Here is a 26,319-nt window from a genome sequence, read left to right on the forward strand (position 1 = left end):
ACACAGAGAGTGAACTATTTTAAGCCTTAATCTCTTTTATTGTTCATAATTATGGCTTACAGCCAGTGAAAATCCAGTGTGAAAAATCAGTGTGGACAATCAGTGTGCCAAATCCTGCTGGAAAATGAAAGAAGACCTAAAGCAGCTTGGACTGTGTGTCTCTCCACTCTTCCTCCAGACTCTGCTCCTTTGATTTCCAAACGTACATGCAAAATTTACTGATGATCAGTGATAGTTTGGAGAGACATGTCTGTCATCTGCTGGTGTTGCTAGTATCAAGTCCAAAAAATTCAGTGCAGTGTTTTCCTGCAAAATCTTTTTTCCAGCACGTCATGCTTCTTCCCTCTGCTGACTACTTTTATGATGTAGATTCGGGATGGAGATTTCATTTTTCAGCAAGACTTCCAGCAGCACACTGCCCACGCTGCCAAAAAAGTACCACCTGGTCTTATATGATACTCTAATTTTCTGAGATATTGATTTTTGCGTTTTTTTTTTTAAATTAGCTGTAAGCCATAATCATCAACAAAAAAGAAATAAACACTTACAATTAATAATGTCGGTACCACATTAAAATAAGAATACCTTTATAAAGGGTTTATAAATGGTTTACAATTAGTTTATTAATGGTTACTAATTAGATTGTAAATGCCTTAAATCCTATTAATAATCAGTTATAACACATACATAGAAAGGGCAGCAATGACCTGTTGTTTGCCAAACAGTGAACCCACAGCTTTCTATATCGCCGCCCTTTCTACGTATGTGTTATATCTGATTATTAATGATTTTTAAGCCATTTATAACCTAATTAGTAACCATTAATGAACTAGTTGTAAACAATTTATAAACCCTTTATAAAGGTAGCCTTACTTTAAAGTGGTACCATAAGGTCTGTGTGTAATACATCTGTATAATAAATGAGTTTCATTCTATTTTTTTCACATGCACTAGTATTAAAGCACAAGTGTGCATACTGTGTGTGTGTGTGTGTGTGAGAGCTATTAGATAGAGCTCACACTGTTTTCAACTGGCCTTATTACTAGCAAACTACTACTACCTGCTACAACCTTTACAGACTTTGAAGGCTAGCCATAGAAATAAGGGCACTTTCATTACACAATAAAAAAAAGACAGAAAAAAAAGAATAAAAAAAGAAACAGCACAGCGAGCGTTAGACTTTTTTGTCGTCTCTCGCAGACGACCGACCGCGAGCCAGTCGCTCTCATCTGTCGGGTTTCTGTGGAGAGATTCAGACCCATCTATTCCCATTAGCAAGCCTGTTTCCACAATAGCAGAGCGCTCACTCGCTAACAGCATCTACCCAGCATCCCTCAACCAGGAAGGAGAGCATTTCTGAACCTTCAGAGCCACCATGTGGCCACCAGCAGTACTGTAGCAGACACTGAATAACTGAAACACATTGGTTTAGTGTTTTCTTTTTGGATTGGAGGCGAGTGGATTTTAAAAAATATATATATAGAGAGAAAAAATATAGAAAAATAAAAAGCTCTCAAAAAAAGAACTCTATGCAATTTAGAGATTGAAGAAAGAAAGAAAGAAACTTTCATAGCTCGTCACCAATTATGCTTTTTCAGTTTTTTCTTTTTCTAGTTTTCTTTTTATTTATTTTTTACCTGTAAATAAGAAACAAAAAACTTTGCAACACAGTTTTTTTTTTATCTTTCTCCCCAATTAGCAAGGACCCCAGCTCCAAATCAAGGCAGGAAAAGACATGGGTGTTCAAAGCGACACGTGTTGTATCTGGGAGGGGAAGCGAAATCCTGCCTCCAGCATCCCGCCGTCTGCCGTGACCTTCACAGCACCGCCATCGCAGTAATTAGTGCAAAAAAAACGGAAAAAATATCCATTAAAGTTTGCTAACATAGAAAAATGGAGCCCAAACTGCTGAAAAACTCCCAAAAAAAACTGCAAACCGTGGTCTGATCCACAAGAGGGCGTGAAAGTTCTCATAGGCGACTTTCTAGTGTGTCGACTTTTGGGTAGTGTACCTCCTGGTGAGAGATCACTGATTGCTAGACAACGATTTTATTTTTGATTAAAAACTTTATGCTTTAAGAATATTAGGTTTACTTAGTTTCACGGAAATAGGAGAAACCACAGAATTGATATCTAGAACTTATTTATATTAATTCATTAATATTTTTTTTTACATTGCTTTTGCCTCCTTCATCCCATCGTCTGCCGCTATCGCAGTAATTAGCGCAAAAACAATCAAAAAAATGCCATAAGACCAAAAAAGGCAACGCAGATTGCTGTAGAACTTGACGAGCTTTAACTTTGCTAACACAGAAAAAGGGACCCCAGATTGCTGAAAAACTCTGCACCCTGTGGTCTAATCTGAGTAGACACTGGGTCGTTCCACAAGAGGGCGTAAATGTTCTTATAGGCTACTTTTGGGTAGTGTACATCCTGGTGAGAGATCACTGACTGCTAGACACTCATTTTATTTTTTATTTAAAACTTAATGCTTTAATAATATTAGGTTTTATTTGCTTCACGAAAATGAGAGAAACCACAGAATTGATATTTAGAACTATTTTATATTTATGTACATTGTTTTTTTACATTGCTTTTGCCTCCTTTCTCCCATCGTCTGCCGTCATTGCAGTAATTAGTGCAAAGAAACAATAAAAAAATGCCTTAAGACAAAAAAAGGGACCCCAGATTGCTGTAGAGCCCATAGAGCCATAAAATGATTACAGTTCTGGTCTGATCTGATTAGACACTGGGTCTTTCCACAATAGGGCGTAAATGTTCTTATAGATGACTTTTGGGTAGTGTACCTTCTGGTGAGAGATCACTGACTGCAAGACACTTATTTTATTTTTAATTTAAAAAATGTAATGCTTTCAGAATATTAGGTTTAATTTGTTTTTACAGAAATAATAGAAACCACAGAAATGTTATCTAGAACTAATTCTTTTTTGTTCACGTTTGTTTTTGAGGATTTTTAGGTTGTAGTCAAAGAAGACCCACTATCGCTGTAATAAGAGCGAAAACCAGTGTGGTCTGATCTGATTAGATCCTTGATCTAACCACAAGAGGGCGTAAATGTTCTCGGAGTCCACCTTTGGGTAGTGTACCTCCTGGTGAGAGATCACTGACTGCTAGACACTGATTTTATTTATGATTTGAAACTTTATGCTTTATGAATAATATTATATTATATTCTTAGTTTCATGGTAATAACAGAAACCATATGATTGATATCAAGAACTAATTCATGTTTATTCACGTTGATTTAGAGGATTTTTAGGTTGAGGTCAAAGAAGACAGAAAAGGAAGGTGTTTAAAGCGACGAGTCCCTACCGTGACCTTCACATCACCACCGTTGCAGCAATTAGTGCATTAAAAAAGTGAGAAAATAATAAAACATGATCTGGAAAAAAAACTGTTAAATAATGAATAAATAAAATAATAAATAAATAAGTAAGCAAACAAATAAAACAAATATTGCCTCGCTCGCTTTTTTTTATTTTTTTATTTTTGGCATCGGAGACTAAAAAGAGAAACGGCATCAGTCGAGCCGAGGCCGGCGCTGGTGGCATTTCTGGTGGCCGTAAAAAGGTCACCTTGCATTATTATCAACAAAACAGAGGACAGGCATAATTAAAGAAACAGGCGTAATTAAGCGAGGGCCGCAGCTGTCTTTGGGGAAGGACTTTGCATATTATGAATGATGCAGGGACTAGGGCCGAGAGTGACCTTTTGCCACGCTAAAATATTTATGTACTGCTGGTCACCGCCTCGCCGAGAGCGGAGCGTTTCATGAATTATGCAAATCAGAATTAGTTAGCTCATGGGTGTCAATTAGCGGGGGAAGTGGACATTATTTCAGTTTTGCTCTCTCTTCTATTTTTTTTCAGACACTGGGATACGAATGTGTGTGTGTTGGAGTGTGTGTTGGAGTGTGTGTGAGTGTGTGTTGGCGTGTGTGTGTGGGTGGGGTGGGTGAGTGTTAGGGCATGGGGAGGTGTGTGTGCGGAGGTTTATTGCATGGCCATTTAACATCATACATATTAATACAGTCATTAATGAATTGTCCTTCCCTATCCACAGGAATCTCCTCAGTGTGGGGGAGCAGAGCGCCGCAGTGACTTTGCACTTCCTCCGCTTTTCACTGACCGCAGGACACCGGCGCAGAACTGACCGCAGAACTGACCCGCCGTGAAACTCACCAGCTTAACTCCCCTTACTATATATATATTCTCTCTAATAAACAGGTCTAATAAACCTTTCAACCCCAGCCTTAACCCCAGCGAGTAACAGGGTTGCGAGTAACAGGGTTGCGAGTAACAGGGTTGCGAGTAACAGGGTTGCAAATCTAGGCTAAGTTGTGGTTTACCCCAGGAACAGATGCTAACTGTAAAATTTAGCTATGTATACAAGATCAAGGACAAACATGGTTATATAAGTATATAAAGTAAAAATTGACTCTACTCATTATTAGTCTTACAATATGAGTAACAGGGCTGCGTTCACTGAGTGACACACACAACTTGAACAAACATATTTGGAAAAAAAACTTAGAGCACTTACTCTTCTTGGTCTTGCCATGTGGGCAGAAAATGTCATTGTGATGTCACTTCCTTTGTGCCAGTAGACAAATATTTTAACTCTTTCTCTGCAGGTAAAATTCCTTATGGTAACAGGGTTGAGCGCATGTTGTGGGACACAACTTAATAGCATAAAAAACTGTAACATGCAAAACAATGTAGACCAAAGAAGTTGTTTTCATAAGTAAAGGAGATGCATATCAACAATATACAAGAGCAAGTCATTTATTTAGAGCTTATTTTAATTGTTAAATTTGCCAAAGGATTTGGTCACCCAATGAGTGGGACAAGAGAAAACAGCCATTTTTTGAGGTGGTCCAAAGGTATCCGGTCTTTTGAATAATATCTAAGGAGCTTATTTTTCCTCCATATTTTACAGTTTGTCTTATAACATGTACATTTTTCACAAAAAATAGTCATTTAGATATTTTGGATACGTATATTTGAAATTTAAATGGTGGGACAGGAAATGTACCAAAATCCTGGAATGTCCCACTAACACCGATACTTTTTTCAGTAAGGAGTAATCTAACTAATTACTCTGACTGTCACTATAACACTGTTACCATTTCCAACACCCCGTTACTGCACGTTACTTTAGCCGCTCATACAGACAAAGGCGCAAATGTGTGTGTGTGTGCGTTATGTGTGTGAGTCACAAGATAGGGGAGGATATTGCTAAGCCTAAGCAATGATTGTTGTCTTCGCTGTCGTGCACTCTATTCATCTGGCTTATTAAACACGCTCTGAGAAGGTGGGGGGTTACAGGGACGAGTAACACAAAAGTAATGCAATAGTTACTTTAACTGGTAACTAGATACTTTTTATAGTGGAGTAACTCAGTTAGTAACTAAGTTCCTTTTTGGAGAAGTAACTAGTAACTATAACTAATTACTAACTAACTAAGTAACGTGCCCAACAATGGTTATAAAACAGTTATGTTAATAGACATGCTATAACAACATGCTATTATTTTCCTTTATACCAGAAGACAGACATTGAGCTGCTCAAAAATTCAATAATAATATTAAAAATAAGAGATGGAAATGCTTCTATAATGTGTAAATCTTAATGGAATTGATGTTGATTAAAATGTTGTGATCAAAAGTTTACCCAGCACCTGTTTTTTATTTTTATTTTTATCATATTTTTGAATGTTCAGACTTCAAATCAATTCCCATAAGAGTTTTCTTCCCAGTAATAGTTAGATTAGAGTGTATATTAGTTATTATAAAGTATAAGGATTTTGATAAAGATAGTTAATTACATGATTTATTACTGTGACACAATACATGAGCAAGCGGATTTTTTTTTTTAATATTCCCACCTCTTTTCATACCTCATATAATATTTTAGAAGTAATAGAAGTGAATATATTTGGCTTTAAAAAAAGGTTTTTTTAGCATTTTATATTCGTATTATTATTATTATTAGTATTATTATTATTGTTATTATTATTATTATTATTATTATTATTATTATTATTATTATTATTATTATTATTATTGACAAATAATATGCATGAAAATATGCAAATATGAAGGTGAGCCTATTCTTTAGGTGTATTTCACAATAAATTTCTCAAAAACACTTCAGTTCAGCGCCAGGTTGGTGCTATTTTTCAGAAACACTACGTTTTTTGGCGCATTCCTGAGTAATAAAGCTGTATAAACAATACACAATGATCTCTCTGGCTAAGAAATCATATTATTGCTCTGTGACGTCTGTAAAGTGATGTCTGAGCAATAAATCTGACCAGTGCATCTCCAACTCCCAGCTAATTAATTTACAGCGTGACCCCGGGGTGTCGGTACCTCCTCTGAGAGTTCGGGTTCCTCCTGACACCGGTCGACATGACAACATCACCACGACAACAACGAAGATGACCCGCAGGAGCCACACAGCCCTCCCTGATGGTCCCATTCTGAGAGAGAGATACAGAGAGAGAGAGAGAGAGAGAGAGGCAAAAAATCCATTACTCAAATATATATTTAAGTAAAATAAACATTGTTGTTTAATTCTATAAACTACAGACACCATTTCTCCCAAATTCCAAATAAAAATATTGTTATTTAGAGCATTTATTTGCAGAAAATGAGAAATGACTGAAATAACAAAAAAAAAGGCAGAGCTTTCAGACCTCAAATAATGCAAAGAAAACAAGTTCATATTCATAAAGTTTTAAGAGTTCAGAAATCAATATTTGGTGGAATAACCCTGGTTGGTTTTTAACCACAGTTTTCAAGCATCTTGGCATCATGTTCTCCTCCACCAGTCTTACACACTGCTTTTGGATAACTTTATGCCACTCACTCCTGGTGAAAAATTTCAAGCAGTTCAGTTTGGTTTGATGGCTTGTGATCATCCATATTCTTCTTGATTATATTCCAGAGATTTTTTTTATTTGGTAAAATCAAAGAAACTCATCATTTTTAAGTGGTCTCTTTTTTTCCAGAGCTGTAGATGTAAAATGAGATGTATATGCTTAAATTAAGCAAACAAATCAGCCATTGAGTCTCAAAATGAGTGAAGTAAGATTTAAAACAAGCAAAAATTCCTTATTTTATTGCTTAAATTTATACAATTATATTTTGTTTATTTCATAATTTTATTTATTTGTATTTTATATATTTGTATTATATTTATTTATCTTTCTATTTTATTGCTTTAAATTTAAGCCTGTCCACTTATACTTTTATTCTATTTATTATTATTTAGCTCTCCTGATTACTGAATACTTGTTTTAATTTAATTCATTTTTCAATGAAAAAATAAAATTTAGTTTTTTTGCTGTGTAAAACATTATAATTCACAAACCCATGTTTATGTAGCTGGAAACATCTGCGTAGTTTCTGTGCTGAGCTTTTTGCAGATGTTTCAGGCACAAATTAGATGAATTTGCCCACATGTTCTGTATGAAACAGCTGCATCAGTCTAAATGTGAGGTTTGCAGAGTGTGCAAATGTTAAAATTGCACAATATTTCTTTTCTTTTTATAAATCAGGCATTAAAGCATCTGCCAGTATTAGGGTCATAAAAGCTTTGTTATTTAGAGACTTCCTTTAATAAAGAGCTGCAGATACAGTGGCTTGACTTAGACCCAAGCAGTAACCATATTAAACCACATCCAGTGGAATGGCAACATTTCTCATCACCAGGAAAAAGAGCCACATACATTAATAATACAGGAGTCATCTGTCAGACTGAAAGTTTAAAACTGTTCATCTTCCGCCTCTGTTTATAAATGATGTTGAAAACGACATGCAAATTATATGAAAAGGTCACTTAAGGTCGCTCTCCATTCAGACAGTTCCACAACAGTCTATTTATATTACAATTCTTCTGCATTATTAACATCTATCTATCTATCTATCTATCTATCTATCTATCTATTTGTCTATCTATCTATCTATCTATCTATCTATCTATCTATCTATCTATCTATCTATCTATTTGTCTATCTATCTATCTATCTATCTATCTATCTATCTATCTATCTATCTATCTATCTATCTATCTACCTGTCTGTCTGTATGTCTATCTATCTATCTATCTATCTATCTATCTATCTATCTATCTATCTATCTATCTATCTATCTATCTATCTATCTACCTTTCTGTCTGTCTGTCTGTCTATCTATCTATCTATCTATCTATCTATCTATCTGTCTGTCTGTCTGTCTGTCTGTGTACCTGTCTATCTATCTATCATCTATCTATCTATCTATCTATCTATCTATCTATCTATCTATCTATCTATCTATCTATCTGTCTGTCTGTCTGTCTGTCTGTCTATCTGTGTACCTGGCTATCTATCTATCTATCTATCTATCTATCTATCTATCTATCTATCTATCTATCTATCTATCTATCTTTCTATCTATCTATCTATCTATCTATCTATCTATCTATCTATCTATCTATCTATCTATCTATCTATCTATCTATGCACTTAAAAACCGGATTCAGTTAACTTAACTTATTTTGTTTTTTTATTTTACACACATTTTTACATACAGCTTTCGAAAAAATTAAGAGACACTTCAGTTTCTGAATCAGTTTCTCTGATTTTGCTCTTTATATGTTTATGTTAGAGTAAAATGAACATTGTTGTTTTATTCTATAATTTCTCCCAAATTCCAAATTAAAATATTGTAATTTAGAGCATTTATTTGCAGAAAATGAGAAATGGCTGAAATAACAAAAAAAAGACGCAGAGCTTTTAGACTTCAAATAATGCAAAGAAAACAAGTTCATATTCATGAAGTTTTAAGAGTTCAGAAATCAATATTTGGTGGAATAACCCTGGTGGTTTTTAATCACAGTTTTTTAGGCATCTTGGCATCATGTTCTCCTCCACCAGTCTTACACACTGCTTTTGGATAACTTTATGCTAATTGCTCCTGGTGCAAAAATGTAAGCAGTTCAGCTTGGTGGTTTGATGGCTTGTGATCATCCATCTTCCTCTTGATTATATTCCAGAGATTTTTTAAATTAGAATAATTTGGTAAAATGAAAGAAACAAAGATCAACAAATAATATTATGATGGAACTGGCTCTCATCAGAGCTGTTCCAGGAAAGGATGAGTAAGAGTTACAGCGACGTGGTCTCACCCAGCGGTCACTCTCTGCCCAGCGGCGTCTCGTCACACTGTGTCCCGCGGCCTGGACCAGACGGACATCTCTCACCCAAACCTGTTCTCCTCAGAGACTGAGCAAAACCTGAGAGAGAGAGAGAGAGAGAAAGAAAGAGAGAGAGAGAGGAAAGAGGAAGAAACACAAGAAAAGAGAGCTGGTGAGTGAAAGAGGGACACCTTCAAAGACATGATGGCCTTGAGGCTCCAGTTCACACTCTCTACTCCAACAAACGCACATCTCACACACACACACATCTCACACATTCACAAACACACTCTGATTCATTCACACATGTAGATACACTGATTCGACCACACACACACACACACTGTAGAACAGTAGAGATGAAGCTGATTTATTGTTTACAGTGGCTCACCTACCCGCCGGCTCCCAGTGATCTCACACACACACACACACACACACACATATACATACATACTTAATTCAGCATCTCACTGGGGTCTCTCTCTCTTTACACACATTAAGAAGGTCGGGACAAAGTATCTCCTCTTCAGGTTCAGAGACTGCAGGATCCATCTACCCAGATACACTGTAAACTCTAATCATAATCTTAATTATGATTAAAAAAATTGCTTATATTTATATATTGATAATGATCGGTAGATGTGAACAAAGCAGTAGTTTTTACAAATGTGATAGCAACTTTTTCATTTCTTAAAATGTGTAAAATAACAGTTATTAATCATTAGTTAATGGTATATTAATGAAAACTATTATAGTAATAAAGTGTTACCAAAAAAACATAAAAGGAAAGAATGTATTGTATGTGGTGAAAATACTGTATAAAGTACTTATTTATTGACTCTAGATCAGGGGTCGGAAATAGGCAATAGGCAATAGGCAATACGCATGAAACATTTGGCCTGTGAGGTTGTTTGAACTATTATGAACGGAAAAATAAATAAATAAATAAATAAAATGCTTCTCTGATGAGCTTTTGTTTATATTCTACCCCTGTCTCTCTCTCTCTGTCGCGCTCGGCATGACTTTAGTTTCCGCCCGTTCTCGTTTTTATGCCCGTTCTTGCGCTCCCTATCTCCTTATAAGGGCGTTTTTCCCAGTCGTGTCTCAATTCACTAGGCGGGGCAGCAGTAGCATATTGGACTGCAACCCTGATGACACGGGTTCGATCCTGCGTGAGAAGTGGTGTGTTTATTTATTTATTTCTTCATTTCTTCTTGGTTTTACCGGCATTGGGATCAACTGTTCGGCAACTGGGTTCAACAACCCTCTGGGCTGGAGAGCTACTAGTCTGTAGCACTTCATCCTATTACACTGAGAGGTCACTGTAATGTTAAAGAAAGCTTCAGAAATAGAGAAAGTGTTACCTTACATTAGATATACATGCATACCTAAGAAACAGTAGCCTGTGGGGAACGACTTATCAACGCATTTAACAACTAGCTACGTTCACATTACAAGCCGCATTGCTCGAATTCGATTTTTTGCTCAGATCAGATTTGGCTGTCTTGACGGTTCACATTCACAAATGTAAGTGATCTGTAATGTGATCGAATCTGTCTCTGAAACTCCTCACATGAGCACATTAATACGTATATAAACGTCTCCTTCTTCACCAACAACAAAAAACGGCATATTTGAGAGTCGTAGTGTCTCGTAGCTTTATGAAGGGAAATCGATGCTTTAGCAGCTTATATGTAACACATCTTTAGCTGGAGTGGAGAAACAGTAAACAGCTGGTCTGAAGTTCAGGCTCAAATCAAGGAATGAAAAAAGGACAGGTGGTTTGCTTTTGCTGTTTTTTTTGTAACTATAGCTGCACAGCTGCACCAAAAGAGATGTGTGAATACGAGAGAGAAGCACGTAGTGCTAATGCTAATGCTAATGCATAAAAGCAAAAAGACGCATGAATTCTGATTTGACAGTTCACATTCATGTCGCATGTCCATGAATCAGATAAGTATCTGATTTAGGAACACATATGGAACAGGCTCAGATTTGACTTGAAAAAAAACGTATTTGGCACGTTTACACAGCCATGAAAAAACAGATCTGAGCCACATTGAGCAAAAAATCTGATTTGAGTCATGTGAATGTAGCCTTAAACACCTTGTAACTATGTAACAGTACGTATTTAACATTCTTCTACTAAAATCCAGCCTTTAAGTGGTTAATTCAGGTGTAAAACTGTATTAAGAAAAACCTTTAGAAACCAAAACATCCATCAGCTTCATAATAAACCTGAGAAAAAAATCAGAGAGGAAGGTAATCCTGCAGTAATCCCACAGTAATCCGATTATGTCACACTCAGGATTACGAAATCCTGCAGATCTGGATCCTAATTAAACTTCATTCATGTAATTTAATAATCACTACCTTATTATTACATATTACAGTTTCAGTGTAATCCACTGATTCAGTCTGACTGATACACTACACACACTGACTGCACAGCCAGACCTCCTGCTCACTTCTGCCTCCTTGTGGCTGAATGTTGTCGATACAAGTTATACAGAAAGAGAGAAAGGGAGAGAGAGAGAGAGAGAGAGAGAGAAAGAAAGAAAGAAAGAAAGAAAGAAAGAAAGAAAGAAAGAAAGAAAGCGAGACAAATATCCAAATCTGAAAATTAAGCATCTAATACTTTTGGGATAAGTTGTGAGTTGATGATAGTAAGGTGGGGTGTAGATCCTCCAACATTCTGACCTCACTAATGCGACCTCTTGTGGTCGTTTGCAATCAAATCCTCACTGCAAAGTTCCAAAAAAAAATCTAGTAGAAAGCCTTCTCTGGACAGTAGAGACAGTTACTCCAACAAAAGAATAAACTCTCTCTCAAAAATACCACTGTATTAGTAATAGTGGTTGTATTAGTGATTATATTGGTGGCGCAGTGGATAACACCACCCCCTGCTAGTGAGCTACCACATCATATGCATCATATGGGAGACTAGGGTTCAATTCCCGGTCTGGGTGACTGAATGCTGCGCTACACCAACAAGAGTCCTCGGGGCAGATTCCTAACACTACATCAGCCGAACTCTGTAATCACCTATAGGAATAACCTTCTATACTATATACTATATACTATATACTATAGCTCTGGAAAAAAAAATACCAAATTGAAAACCTCTGGAATATAATCAAGAGGAAGATGGATGATCACAAGCCATCAAACCAAGCTGAACTGCTTGATTTTTTGCACCAGGAGTGCAGGCATAAAGTTATCCAAAAGCAGTGTGTAAGACTGGTGGAGGAGAACATGCCAAGACGCATCTAAACTAAAAGCTCTGCATCTTTTTCGTTTTCGTTTCCCATTTTCTGCAAATAAATGCTCAAAATGACAATATATTTATTTGGAATTTGGGAAAAATGTTGTCCGTAGTTTATAGAATAAAACAAAAACATTTATTTTACTAAAATATAAACCTATAAATAGCAAAATCAACTGATTCATGACCTGAAGTAAACCACTAACCAAAAACTTTATATAGGGTAGTGTATGAATACTGAGTGGGTGGGTTCTTTTTTGTCAATGACTATAATCAGTATCCTATTAGTACTCAAGTGTGAGGTGCATCCTGATAGATAGATAGATAGATAGATAGATAGATAGATAGATAGATAGATAGATAGATAGATAGATAGATAGATAGATAGATAGATAGATAGATAGATACTGTCAGTATATGTGTGTGTGTGTGTGTGTGTGTGTGTGTGATTAGGAATGCGCTGCTACAGTGCTGTAACACATTCCCCATTCTCTTTACACAGGCAGGTGCACGGTGTGCATTTTTATCACCTTTGTGCTCCGACACATTCATTAAAGCACAGCAATACTCTATCTATCTCTCTCTCTATCTCTCTCTTTCTATCTCTATTTCTCTATCTATCTATCTCTCATACACACACACACACACACACTGGTGTGACGTCAACTACTCTTCCTCCTTCATTCAACAACTATTATTTTAGCTCCACACGTCACATCTCTGTTCTAGAGAGAGAGAGAGAGGCAGAGAGAGAGAGACAGGGAGAGAGAGAAGGATAATGCAGCAAGAGGGCTTAAGAGAAACTAGGAACACAAATGCAGGCAAAGATAAAACTAAAGATGGAGAGAAGAGAGAGGAGGGAGAAAAATAAACGTAGAAGACAGTGATAAAGAGAAAACCGTGAAAGAGAATGAAAGAGCAAGAAATGGTGAAAAGAGGAAAAAAGAGAGAACAAGGGAAGGGAATGAGTAAAATACAATGAAATGAAGCATGAGAAAAGTACAAGGGAGGGAGTAAAAGAGGAAAAAGATGGTGAAAGTGAAGAGAATGTGGCAAAGAGAAAGACACGAGATGCAGGGGAAAGAGAAAGAAGAAAAATGAGAATGTGTTACAAGAGAGAAAAAGGAGTGGAAAAAGAAAAGAATGGGACAGTAGTAAAAGAGAAAAGAAGAAAGAAGAAAAGGATTGATGAAGAGTAGACAATGCTGAAGAAAAACAATATAATGAGGGAGAAGGAATACAGAAAGAGAAAGAAAGAAACCGTATGAAGAAGAGAAAGAGCAGATGAAGTAAGAAAGAGAACAAGAGATAACAGAGAGAAAGTGAGAGAAAGACAAGAGTGAAAATAGAAATAAATAGAACAGGAAGGGAACAAACAAAGATAGAGAAATGGGGAGAACGACAAGAAAATGAGAAAGAGAGGGAGAAATAAAAGATAATGAGGGAGGGTATGAAAGATAGGGACAAAGATAAGAAAAGGAAAAAGGAAGAAGAGAATGCAGGGAAAAAAAGAGAGAGCAAGAAGGAGAATGTGTCACAAAAGAGACAAAAGAGAGAAATTAGGAGAAACAAGAGTGAAAGAGAAATGGAGTAAAAAAAAGAGAAAGATTGATAAAGAGAAGACAACATGAAAGAAAAAACAACAGAATGAGAGAGAAGGAATAGAGAAACATAACAACAGAAAGAAAGAACAATGAAGAAGAGAAAGGGCAGACAGGTGAGACAAAAAGATCAAAAGAAAAAGAGAAAGAGTAAGAGAAAAAAGAGGACAGAAATCAATGCAAAGGTAGAAAGGGAAATAACAGAGATAGAGAAATGGGGAGAAAATAAGGAAGAGTGAAAGAGAAAGAGGGAGAAAAAGGAGAACAAAAAAAACTAAGCAGAGAACAGAAAGCAAGAAAAAGAAAAGAAAAAGCAAGAGAATGTAAAGAGAGAGAGAGAGCAGTGAGAGAAAGAAGGAAGAGGGAAAACAAGGTAGAGAAATAGACATGGAAAGAAATATGAATAGGCAGACAGAAAGATAGAAAGAGTGAGAAAGAAAAAAAGTGTGAGAGAGAGAGAGAGAGAGAGAGAGAGAGATATTCTCAGGTGTGTGTCTATCTCTCTCGCTCTGTGTTATTTATATGGGGTATTAGTGTAAGGGCTCTTCAGACACTGGGGCACGGCTGAGTTCATCATGAGGAGTGGAGCCGTCTGGAGATTGTTTTGATTTGCACCTGGCTTGACCTTAATCACACACACACACACACACACACTCTTGCGCACACACACACACACACACACACACACACACACACACACACACACACACACAAAGTCAGTCAAACACACCTCATTGACATGCACTTCGATAATCAGCTCCAATAGGAAATCCATTTTACAGAAACAGACACACACAGAGACATGAAACAGTACATTCAACTCTCTCTTTCCTGATGTATGTTAATGAGCTTTGCTCTGATTGGCTGAAACCAATTAATGTTTTCAACTATCTAGCCCACAAGGAGGTTGAAGACTAGCACATGCCTCCTCCACCACTGACTATCAACACAGTGCTCCTGGAGGACAGCGCAAAGACTCGGTTCCGATACATCAGCTCACAGACGCAGCCTTGTTCTGAGTGACATCACCCTAGAAGTGATGAGGGGAAAGAGCACAATCTACCCACCCAGAGAGAGCAAGGACAGGACAATTGCGCTCTCTCAGGGCTCCGGCAGCTGATGGCAAGCTGCATGACTGGAATTAGAACAATCAGCAATCTCAATCGCCCGATCATAGTAATAGTGGCAGCGCTTTAGATCCTCCACCCACCTCTTGTGCCTTTTGTGGATACTATTTTTGTACCAAATCACCTGTTCACATTACCTGCTTGAAACCACATTATTGTTTAGGTTCTTTTTACCTCACAAATAGCCCTAAATTGCCCCTGTTACAACTTTTTTTTGGAATGTGTTGCATGCCTGAACCGCAGGAATGGATGTGGGATGTGTATGTGAACAAATGAAATGAAGTGTAAGATATGGGCACTGTAATGGTTCCATATATATTGTGTGTGTGTGTGTGTGTGTGTGTGTGTTTAGATGTAAATACATACAGTTCATTCATGCAAACTCTTAATATCACTGTAATATCAGCTTCCTCACTGCTGCTCCTGCCCAATCTCCAGGTGGGCATATGTGTGTGTGTTTGTGTGTGTGTGTGTGTGTGGCTCTGTGGCTATACCTGAGGAGTGACGTGCCAAAAAGCCATTAACCTCCCACAGCTCCTTCCAGTCACATCTCTGGAATGCCCGCATGCACACACAGACACACATCACACACACACACTCCCTCTACGCTGGCCTGGCAGGACCAGCCTGGATCTTTATTACACTATTCCATGAAGCAAACAGGGCAGAAAAACGACTCTATCTCCATCAAAACGGCTCCAAAATCAAACCAAGGCTTCCCACCATCCAGAGGAGGCTTTAAAGCGATAGTTCAGCCAAACATCCAAAAATCAAATCCTCACATTTTATTGCTTACCTTCAGTGTGGTCAATCCAGTACAGATTCAATGACTGAGGTTTTTTTTTGCTTTTGTAGTTTTACTTCAGAGCTACACAGCTAGCAATGAAGGGAAGTTAATGTACACCAATTAGCAATTAATTCCAATCTGGCTGTCCCATTGTGACATATTAGATATACAGTATATTTGATTTCAGTACCAAATATAAAAGTGGCCATAATCAGAATTGGAAATCTCAGATTCAGTGGATATTTTCTTATGTCTTTATCACATATGATGAATGGTGTTTTTTTTTACACCAGCACTTTTTAGTCTGTTTAAAATGGACTCTGGTTCAGTTTTTATTTTTCATTTTTGAAAACAATAATCGCACTTAGGTGTGGACCAAAACAACCGCACAGAGACTTGGTCTGGTACTAAACAAACACCAGAGCAGTTCTGTTTAATGGTAAGAACGTGATCTGACCTCAACCAAACCCAACTATCAAATATACTCCTTATGTTTGAGAAAAACAGCTGTTCAGGTGCAGTTTAACTTGATTTATTAACCTTATTATCACCATAGCTATTAACTAATGTCATCTCTGCTGCTGCTCCATGCTAAGCATAGATATCCACACCACACATCAAGTAAACAAACTAGTCACCTGATTTGGCTCGGAGAAACAAACTACAGGTGTGAAAACACCTAAAAAAGATGGGATTTTAACAATTTTACCTGCTGTTTAAAAAGAGGTTATGTAACACACTATTATCCATATACTGTATGCTGACACGCCGCTGTGTTCCATGACTTTTGCCACATCCCATGTAAGCTAAATAATGCTGGACTGACCTGTGGGATATGTGTTTTGGGGCTTCTGCATTGTATGTGGATGTTCCCTTTCTGTTCACATGAAAATTTCTAGCCAGACGCCACTGGTCACGATCATGACCTCCCAGAAACCATAAAAACAAACCTATTAAAAAGTTATGCTAATGCTAATTGGTACCTTATTTTTTGCACTGGATTATTTTTTTCAAGGCGCATTATGTGACACTAGTAAGAAACAGGAGTGTTGCCATGTTTTCCTTCTATTCTGCTGGATGGCGAAACCTGTTAAGCTAAGCTTAGTTAAGTCTGTAACTGTAAGTCAAACGAGCGCTGGATGTTAATCTATACAGAGTTCTCTCCTGAAAACTGTTTATTTGGGTGAGTAAAGCATTTCCGTTTATTCTGTTTATACAGGTGGCTTAGATTTCCAGATTTTCGCTAAGGCTGGGTGCAGCAGTATTAGCATTAGCAGCTAACTGCAAGTGCCAACTACAGTTAATAGCTAATGCCACCAAACAGCCCTACACTGAGGAACCCTGATTGTTCTGGTATACCAGGCTACTGTCCGATATACTCACCTCTGAACGCCAAAAAAGCTAGCGCTTAGCACGGTTAGCGGGTAATGCTAATGCTGCTCCAGCATTAGCATTACCCGCTACTGCTCCAACCTTAGTGCTGGAGAAACTTCACTGAAACTCCTGTATAACTCTGTACTTCAGCTGAGTGGCTTTACTGCTCCTTAATACCTGACTGATAAAATTCATACATAAAGTGCACCAGATTAAAAGGCGCTCTGATGATTTTTGTGAAAATGAAAGCATTTTAAGTGCACTTTATATATATATATATATATATAATTGGTGTATATGGTGTGTAATACCCACAGCGTGAGCTCAGCTATATTTGGGGTAAAGGGGTAAACTGTATGAAGATGTTTTGGTGGTGTCGTTGCTGAACTGTCGCTTTAAAGGCAGAATCGATGTCTGTAAAAAAGCGCAGTACTGAAGTATGACGGGGGTACGAGCCTCTGGGGGGTTTTATCTGGCTTCCAGTCCATTGCCTTTCCTGCATCTACATGCAATCTGAATCTGTCTGTGTGTGTGTGTGTGCGCGTGTGTGTGTGTGTGTGTGGGGGGGGGGGGGGGGGGGGATTCTCACAGAGTGTGCATCCAGGTAAACGCAGGGCTGTTTTCATGCTGGTGTGAGTGCGTCAGTGTTTATGCAAATGTGCCCATCATTCCTTGTCACTCAATCTCTCTCTCGCTCATACTTCCTTGCTACTTTCTCACACTTTTTCTTACTCTCTCTCTTTACCTCTAAATCTATCTCTCTCTCTCTCTCTCTCTCTCTCTCTCTAACTTTAGTCATTCTTAACTAAATCTATCTAACATCCTGCTGTTTTTCTCTCACTCTCTCTCCTTTAATTTCTAAATCACTTCTTTTCTATCTCGTTTTAGTCTTTTTGTTACTTTTTGTCCTCCCTTTTTTTTCTTGATCACTCTATCTTTCTTAGTGCTTCATATCTAAACCTCCATACTTTCCTACTCTCTCTTTTTCTTTCTTTCTTTCTTTCTTTCTTTCTCTCTTTTTTCTTCTCACTCTCTTCTCCTCAGTCCTTCATGACTAAATCTTTCTATTTTCATGCTCTTTCTGTCTTGGTTACTACCTCTCCATTTTTTTCCGTCTTTTTTACTCTCTCTCTTTTTAGTCCTTCATAACTAAATCCTAAATCAAAACTTCCTGCTGTTTCTCTCTCTTTTTTTCATTTCTAAATCACTTCTTTTCTATTTCTTTTTGGTCTTTTTGTCACATTTGTCCTTCCTCTCTCTCTTTTTTAGTCCTTCATGTTTAACCCTCTATATTTTTCTACTCTCTCTTACACTCTTTCTCTCTCTTTTTTCCTTCTCACTCTTCTTTTTAGTCCTTAATGACTTAATCTTTATGCTTTCTGTCTTATTTTCTTTTTCTCTCTCTCTCTCTTTTTAGTCTTTCCTAATTAAATCAATCCAAGTTCCTTCTATCTCTCTTTTTCTCTCTATTCTGAATGATAAGTGAGGTATTTCACTCCTACACTGGAGACAAATCTGATTCCTGTGTGTGTGTGTGTGTGTGTGTGTGTGTGTGTGTGTGTGTGTCTGTGGCTGAATATTTCATATTTGTGCTGGCCCTCTGTTTGATTGATCATCTCAGTCAGTTAATATTTTTCCAGATTTTAGTTTGGTCTGGTAACACACACATTCACATATACACACACACACACAGACACACACCTATACACACACACTTACACACACAGATTCATATCTAGCTCCCCTAAGAACACTCAGTAACTGCTTTATTTGACAGTTTTGATTTCTTTTGATTCTTTTTTTTTTCTCCTCCACAGCTGACAGTCACTTTGTGTCTTCTGAGCGTTCCTCAGCTTTGGAAGCAGGAGATCAGCTCCAAACACTTTGAAGTTCCCTGATGATAAAGAAGAAGCGGCGTAAAGGGGCGTTTCTTTTCTCTGCCTTTGTTTCTTTTCTTTCGCTTGGCAGTGAAAGTTGTTGTTTTGGAGATTACAGGGTTTTGGACAGAATCTGCTTGCAAAACGAATCTTTTCAATATTCACACGCACTCGTACTGTCAGTTGCGTCATGCAGCTGCTCAGCTTTAAGGCTCATTTAGGATGCCTGCAGACTAGACAATGCAAAGATGGAGCAGAAGATGCATACATTAGGGGTGGGACAATATATCGTTACATATTGTGATCGTGTATCTCCTCCGATCTGCGATCTCCAGCCTCTGGACTACGTTACCTAGAATGCACCACACACTGACATCACTCCCTCCCACGATCATAAGTCACTGGGCATGGCACCTGTAGTAAAGTAAATCACCAGAGTATTGAATTCACCTGTCCACACCCATATAAATACACACTTATGCCACGCAAACCTTGCTAAGTATTGTTGGTTTTTCCATATACACTGCATTGATCTTATTACCTGTGTACCCTCTCTTGTATGACCTCATTTTTTTGTCTTTTTTGTGTTTTTTTGTATACTCGTGTTCACCCTCAACATTTTGACATTTTGACCTGTATTGCCACTTTCATCAATCTTATCATCATCCTATTTGTTTTTTTGCATATCTGAGTCCTATTCAGCCATGACAAACATATTGCATGGCATCAAATACTGGTGTTTTGTATCTGTAAGCGTTCAGAGAATGTGCATTAATTTGAGTTGAATAAATGCAGAGTACAGGCAGAAGGCTCTGTCTGTCTCTTTTACAGATCTGTATTTAACGCTGATCATAAATGAGCCTTTAGAAGTCTCCAGCTATGATCTCCAGCCTCTGGATTACGTTACCCAGAATGCACCACACACTGACGTCACTCCCTCACACGATCATAAGTCACTGTGCATGGCACTTGTAGAAAGTAAATCACCAGAATATTGAATTCACCTGTCCACACCCATTTAAAATACCCCCTCACGCCACACAAACCTTGCTAAGTATTGTTGTTTTTTCCATATACACTGCATTTATCTTATTACCTGTGTTACCCACTCTTGTATGACCTTATTTAGTTTTTTCGTCTTTGCTTTTTGCCTACCCTCTGATACTGTATCTCCTGCTCGTGTATGACCACTGGATTCAATCTTGTTTATGGTATGTTTACTCTTCGTTGCTGCTGTATACTGGTATATATCTTGACCCTCAACATTTTGACATTTTCACATGTATTGCCACTTTCATCAATCATATCATCATTTTATTTGTTTTTGCGCATATAGTGAGTCCTATTCAGCAATGACAAACATATTGCATGGCGTCAAATACTGGTATTTCTTTATTGGAACATACAACAGATGCTCGAAACTTAAAAAAAAAAAAATCTAAAAGTTTTCTGCTATAATATAGTTAGGAACTGTTCCATTTGTACCTGTAAGCGTTCAGAGAATGTGCATTAATTTGAGCTCTGTCTGTATCTTTTACAGATCTGTATTTAACGCTGATCATAAATGAGCCTTTAGAAGTCACAGTGTTCTCCATAGCCCAGTCATCGAGATCCAGGTAGGCTCTAGATCCAGCATAAATCCTGAGTAAGGAGAGGATAAAATGGATGGATGGATAGAGAGTGTGCTGCGGCAGTGGTTAGGGGGAGGGGCTTACAGCCTATAACAAAATATCGGTGACAAATTGACAGCTTTGGCTGTTCTTTTACTGATAAAAGACTGTATTGTTAAACTTACTGGACAAATAAGGTGTCTAGATGACAAATCCACTTTACTTCTGTTTATAAGCTCAATGAAGGTAGACTGAGACTTTGACAATATGGAAGACAATTCTGGCTTGAATTTTACTTTCTAAACACTTTACTATACTGTTATAATTTCTAACTTTAAAATTCTTTACTAATAATTCACTTTACTTCTGGCTGTAAGCTCAATGAAGGTGGTCTGAGACTAAGAAATAAGTAGGCAAGCCTGGGTTCTATATTTGAAAACATGATGGACAATTCTTAATTTATACACATAAAACAGAATTTAGGATTTTCTACAAGTGGGATTTAGATTTAAAAACAAGGACACGCAGTATCACTGATGGAATGCACCAAAATCTAATCGAGTGCTAATGATGTCCCGTTGCTTTAAGCCTGCTAAACATGAGTGAGTGAGTGAGTGAGTGAACAGGCTGTGTCCCAAACTGAGTCCCACAGGGTTCAATTCTGAGGCCAATTATACTACTAAAGTTAAGTAGTATGACAGTAATAGCATTGACAGTATGATAGTGACAAAGTGTTGGCTTACAAAAAACATCCAATAGGGCCCCTACTTTAGTGATCTATATATAGCGCATCGGTCAATTGTGCATCGCACAGCTGGATTTAGGGCGTGTCTAGGATGTGTCTTCGGTATCATTTGAGCACAAAAAATACGCCTTGTGTGGCTAAAAATGCGCAAAAAGGCATAAACTGATTCTTATAATTAATTATGAGAGTGTTTTGGTCGTAATGTGAAATGTGAGCTTTAACTTTGGCGTGTTAGTATCTTAACAGTGCAGCGCTTTTGCGCATCTCAGCAGAGGATATTGACCTGGTTTGCCAGCAGCTTATTTATGGGAATAGCAATGTTATTTTATCCTTTATTCTGTTTATAGTTAAATTACAAGTTGGGTTTGCATGTGGGGTGTATGCAGCAAACCTATAGGAATGGACTCTGATTATTGACTGTTGTCAGGGTTTTAATCAGTCAGTGGCGCACTTGTGTTTTCCTACACCAAAATACTGTAGCAACATGCCGAAAATGTACCTGAACACACCTCACTTCCAGACCACCTCTCACTACACATCAGTGTAGATTTATTCCTAAACTCTGACGCTATTTTAACAGCGCAAGGTGTGAAAATAGACTGCTAATGGATGTAAGATAGCAAAGAGCATTGCCACGAGTTAAAAATACGGCCTTAGCCTCGAACTTCTTCACAGTGTAACAAGAGCACACCCCAGATCTGCTGCAGAGGGAAGAACCTTCCAGAAAAATACCTGTGACATATTTTCACACACACAGGTGCTGCCCATAACAGCACTGAAATGTCACGATACACTGCAGAAGATGCTATTGTCTGGGGCCATTACCTGAACACACACACACACACACACTCACACACGCAAACAAACACTGCTCTTAGTATTGACTTTGGTAGAAAAGGGCAGAAGCTAACGTTACGCAGGGATTATTGATCCTTTCTGCACTTAAGTCCCATTTTGGGCCCTCTTACTGGGACCACCATCTATGTCCTTAAGATCCAATGACTCCAGTTGTGCTTTTTGTTATTTCTCTCTTTTTCCACCCAGACAGACACAGGAAATGAAGTCGTAATAGGAGTCCTGCAATTCCTGTGTGTGTGTGTACAATTGGAAAAATATAGAACACACAGACTCTGAGACGAGTATTACTGATGTTTTTCAACATAATAGCTAATAGCTCATAATAATAAGAAAATTCATAATCACTCACCAAGCTATTTTATATCAGGACTACTAAAGAAATACCTGGTAGCGCCTACGTTCTCTCTCTTTCTTATTTCCCGGATATTGTATATAATTTGTATGGAAGCCCATTTCCACCACTTGAAAAAAATAAAGTACCTTCGCTAAGTCATAATTATGAGATACTAATTCATAATTATGAGATACTAAGTCATAATTATGCGACAGTAAATCATAATTATGAGATGGTCATAATTTTGAGACGGTAAGTCATAATTATGAGATGGTAAGTTGTAACTGTAATAGTAAGTCATAGTTATGAGATAGTAAGCCATAATTTTGAGATGGTAAGTCATAATTATGAGATAGTAAGTTGTAACTGTAATAGTAAGTCATAGTTATGAGATAGTAAATCACAATTATGAGATACTAAGTCATAATAATGAAATGCTAATTATAAGATACTAGGTCATAGTTATGTGTTACTAAGTCATAATTATGTGACAGTAAATCATCATTTTGAGACAGTAAGTCAATTTTGAGATGGTAAGTCCTAATTATGAGAAATTAGGTCATAATTATGAGATACTAAGTCTTAATTATGAGATAGTGAGTCATAATTATGTGATAGTAAATCATAATTATGAGATGGTAAGTCATAATTTTGAGATGGTAAGTTATAATTATGAGATAGTAAGTCGTAATTTTAAGATGGTAAGCCACAATTATGAAACACTAAGTCATAATTATGAGATGGTAAGTCATAATTATGAGGAAGTAAATCATTATTATGAGATAGTAAATCATTATTATAAGATACTAAGTCATAATTATGAGAAAGTAAGTCATAATTGTCTGGTATTAAGTCATAATTATGTGATAATAAGTCATAATTATGAGTTGTAAAGCATTATTATGAAATACTGTGGGCTAAGGGCTGCCACTAGGATCGAGTGATCGCCGGTTTGAATCCAGCTCATGCAGCTTGCCATCAGCTATCGGAGCCCGGATAGAGCACACTTGGTCTTGCTCTCTCTGCATCGTTAGATGGCGTTCTTTCCCCACATCACTCCAAAGGGTGATAACGATCAGCACAAGGCTGCGTCTGTGTGTGTGTGTGTGTGTGTGTTTGCTCTGGGTAGCTGTTTGCTTTATGAGCAGACAGACTTGCTATAGCACTAACAGGCTAATAAACTTCCTCCCCAGCAGCAATATCAGCACTATTACAAAGCCATTTCCAAACACACACACACACACATACAAACACACAAAATATACATGAATCTGGCTGTACAACACTACCCAGGCTGCCTGTCGACCACAGTTAGCGCTAGCATCACTCAACCTTAAGGCCTTAGGCTTTACAAACTGCCACTAAACCCACCTGAACCCCCGTCCCATCCATCACCTCCCCTCATCACTGCTATGAAAGGAGGGACAAATGTCAAATAAAAGCCGAAGTGGAGCCACAATATATAATATATCAGTGAACCTCATGATATCATCAAGTGCAGCATGCTGTCTGTCTGCTGACTCAGCAGAACTAGTAGTTAGTGTTCTCCTGCAAGCGCGTTGAGCTTTAATGACATTGATTTAGTAGCAGTTTAATAATATGCAATAAGTATTGGTATAAGTATACAAACACATTTCATACACAACAGATACCAGCTGCCAACAACTGAGCAACCACCAGAGACACTAAAAATGATGAGTTTCTTTGATTTTACCAAATTAAAAACCTCTGGAATATAATCAAGAGGAAGATGGATGATCACAAGCCATCAAACCAAACTGAACTGCTTGAATGTTCGCACCAGCAGTAAAAAACAGTGTGTAAGACTGGTGGAGGAGAACATGCCAAGATGCATGAAAACTGTGATTAAAAACCACCAGGGTAAATCCACCAAATATTGATTTCTGAACTCTTAAAACTTTATGAATATGAACTTGTTTTCTTTGCATTATTTTAGTGTGGGAGATTTCATGGCTAAATTGGAACAGCCTGGTCAAAAGCCTAAATCAATCTTCATTAATTGCACATTATTGCACCAGTAAGAGCAGAGTGTGAAGGTTCAATTAGCAGAGTAAGAGCACAGTTTTGCTAAAAATATTGCAATGCACACAACATTATGGGAGACATACCAGGGTTCAAAAGAGGACAAATTGTTGGTGCACGTCTTGCTGGCGCATCTGTGACCAAGACAGCAAGTCTTTGTGATGCATCAAGAGCCACGGTATCCTTGTACTCCTGGTACAAGCAGTCGTCATCTCACGCCTCGACTACTGCAATGCCCTGCTAACTGGCCTCCCGGCCTGCGTAGTAAAACCACTCCAGATGATCCAGAATGCAGCAGCACGTCTGGTCTTCAACCAACCAAAACGGGCACATGTCACCCCGCTGCTCATTGAGCTCCACTGGCTACCAGTTGATGCTCGCATCAAATTCAAAACTCTTACAATCGCCTACAAGGTGATGACAGAACAGGCTCCTTCCTACCTGCACTCACTCCTGAAGGCTTACGCTACCTCCTGGCCGCTGCGCTCCTCCAATGAACGTCGCCTCGCTTTGCCAAACACTCACACAAAGCAATCCAGACTGTTCTCATACAGAGTTCCCCAATGGTGGAACAAACTACCTTCCACTACCAGATCAGGAGAATCTCTCGCTATCTTTAAGAGACTCCTGAAGACAGAACTCTTCAAAGAGCACCTACTCTCCTAACACCTCTAACACACTAACTACTTCTAACCCCATTTCCTTCTTCCCCTCCTTCACTTCTCTATCCCTTTATTTCCCTTCGACCTCCTTTAAGCCCTATCTAAAAATGGGTTATCTAAATTCTTATTACTTTTGTACTTCATTATTGTAAGTCGCTTTGGACAAAAGCGTCTGCCAAATGAAATGTAATGTAATGTAATGTAATGTCAGCATACCACCAAGAGGGACCAACCACATCCAACAGGATTAACTGTGGACGCTTTAAGAGAAAGCTGTCTGAAAGGGATGTTCGGGTGCTAACCCGGAATGTATCCAAACAAACATAAAATCACGGCTGATCAAATCACAGCAGAATTCAATGTGCACCTCAACTCTCCTGTTTCCACCAGAACTGTCCGTCACCACAATAAATTATTGTGGTCTAAAACCAGGTGTTTCAGTTTCATTGTCCAACCCCTGTATATTAGTATATCTTTGTGTATCTGCATGCTTTACTTCTTTCTTCTCTCTTTCTCTCTCTCTCTCTCTCTCTCTCTCTCTCTCAGTGTGACAGCTGTTGTTTCCTGGATCAGAGGGCTGTGAGTTTAGAGTAGCGCTGGAGGAGTGTGTTGTGTACTGTAGTAATTAAACATGCAGCGCTGTAACGAGAGACACCTTTACGAGTTCACGGCCGTGCCATTTACACACACTCTCACCCGCTGATCCCGGATCATCACCGGAATCTGTTTACTGCTAGGCATTAAGTGTGTGTGTTCAACAGTGCGGGGTCAGATCGGTCCAATACCCGGTCCCTCATCCTTCCTTTACCTTTGATTGCTTTGATGCATTCACT

General features: G+C 38.0%; 1 protein-coding gene and 1 long non-coding RNA gene across 2 annotated transcripts in view; both read right to left on the reverse strand.

The window, feature by feature from the left end:
* The window catches only part of tafa4b (TAFA chemokine like family member 4b), a 52,879-nt gene extending 43,582 nt beyond the window's left edge, over positions 1-9,297 (reverse strand). Inside the window, exons 1-2 of the mRNA XM_022682858.2 lie at positions 9,195-9,297; positions 6,395-6,504 (exon numbers count right to left, since the gene is read on the reverse strand). Coding sequence (XP_022538579.1) covers positions 6,395-6,503 — 109 coding nt within the window. The 5' untranslated portion in view covers position 6,504; positions 9,195-9,297. The remainder of the gene's footprint in view (positions 1-6,394; positions 6,505-9,194) is intronic.
* The window catches only part of LOC125787359 (uncharacterized), a 759,343-nt gene extending 733,223 nt beyond the window's left edge, over positions 1-26,120 (reverse strand). Inside the window, exon 1 of the long non-coding RNA XR_007429270.1 lies at positions 25,854-26,120. This is a non-coding gene — a long non-coding RNA (uncharacterized LOC125787359). The remainder of the gene's footprint in view (positions 1-25,853) is intronic.
* Positions 26,121-26,319: the final 199 nt, after the last annotated feature.

The sequence above is a fragment of the Astyanax mexicanus genome, chromosome 24 (assembly GCF_023375975.1).
Source record: "Astyanax mexicanus isolate ESR-SI-001 chromosome 24, AstMex3_surface, whole genome shotgun sequence".
Classification (NCBI taxonomy): Eukaryota; Metazoa; Chordata; class Actinopteri; order Characiformes; family Acestrorhamphidae; genus Astyanax; species Astyanax mexicanus.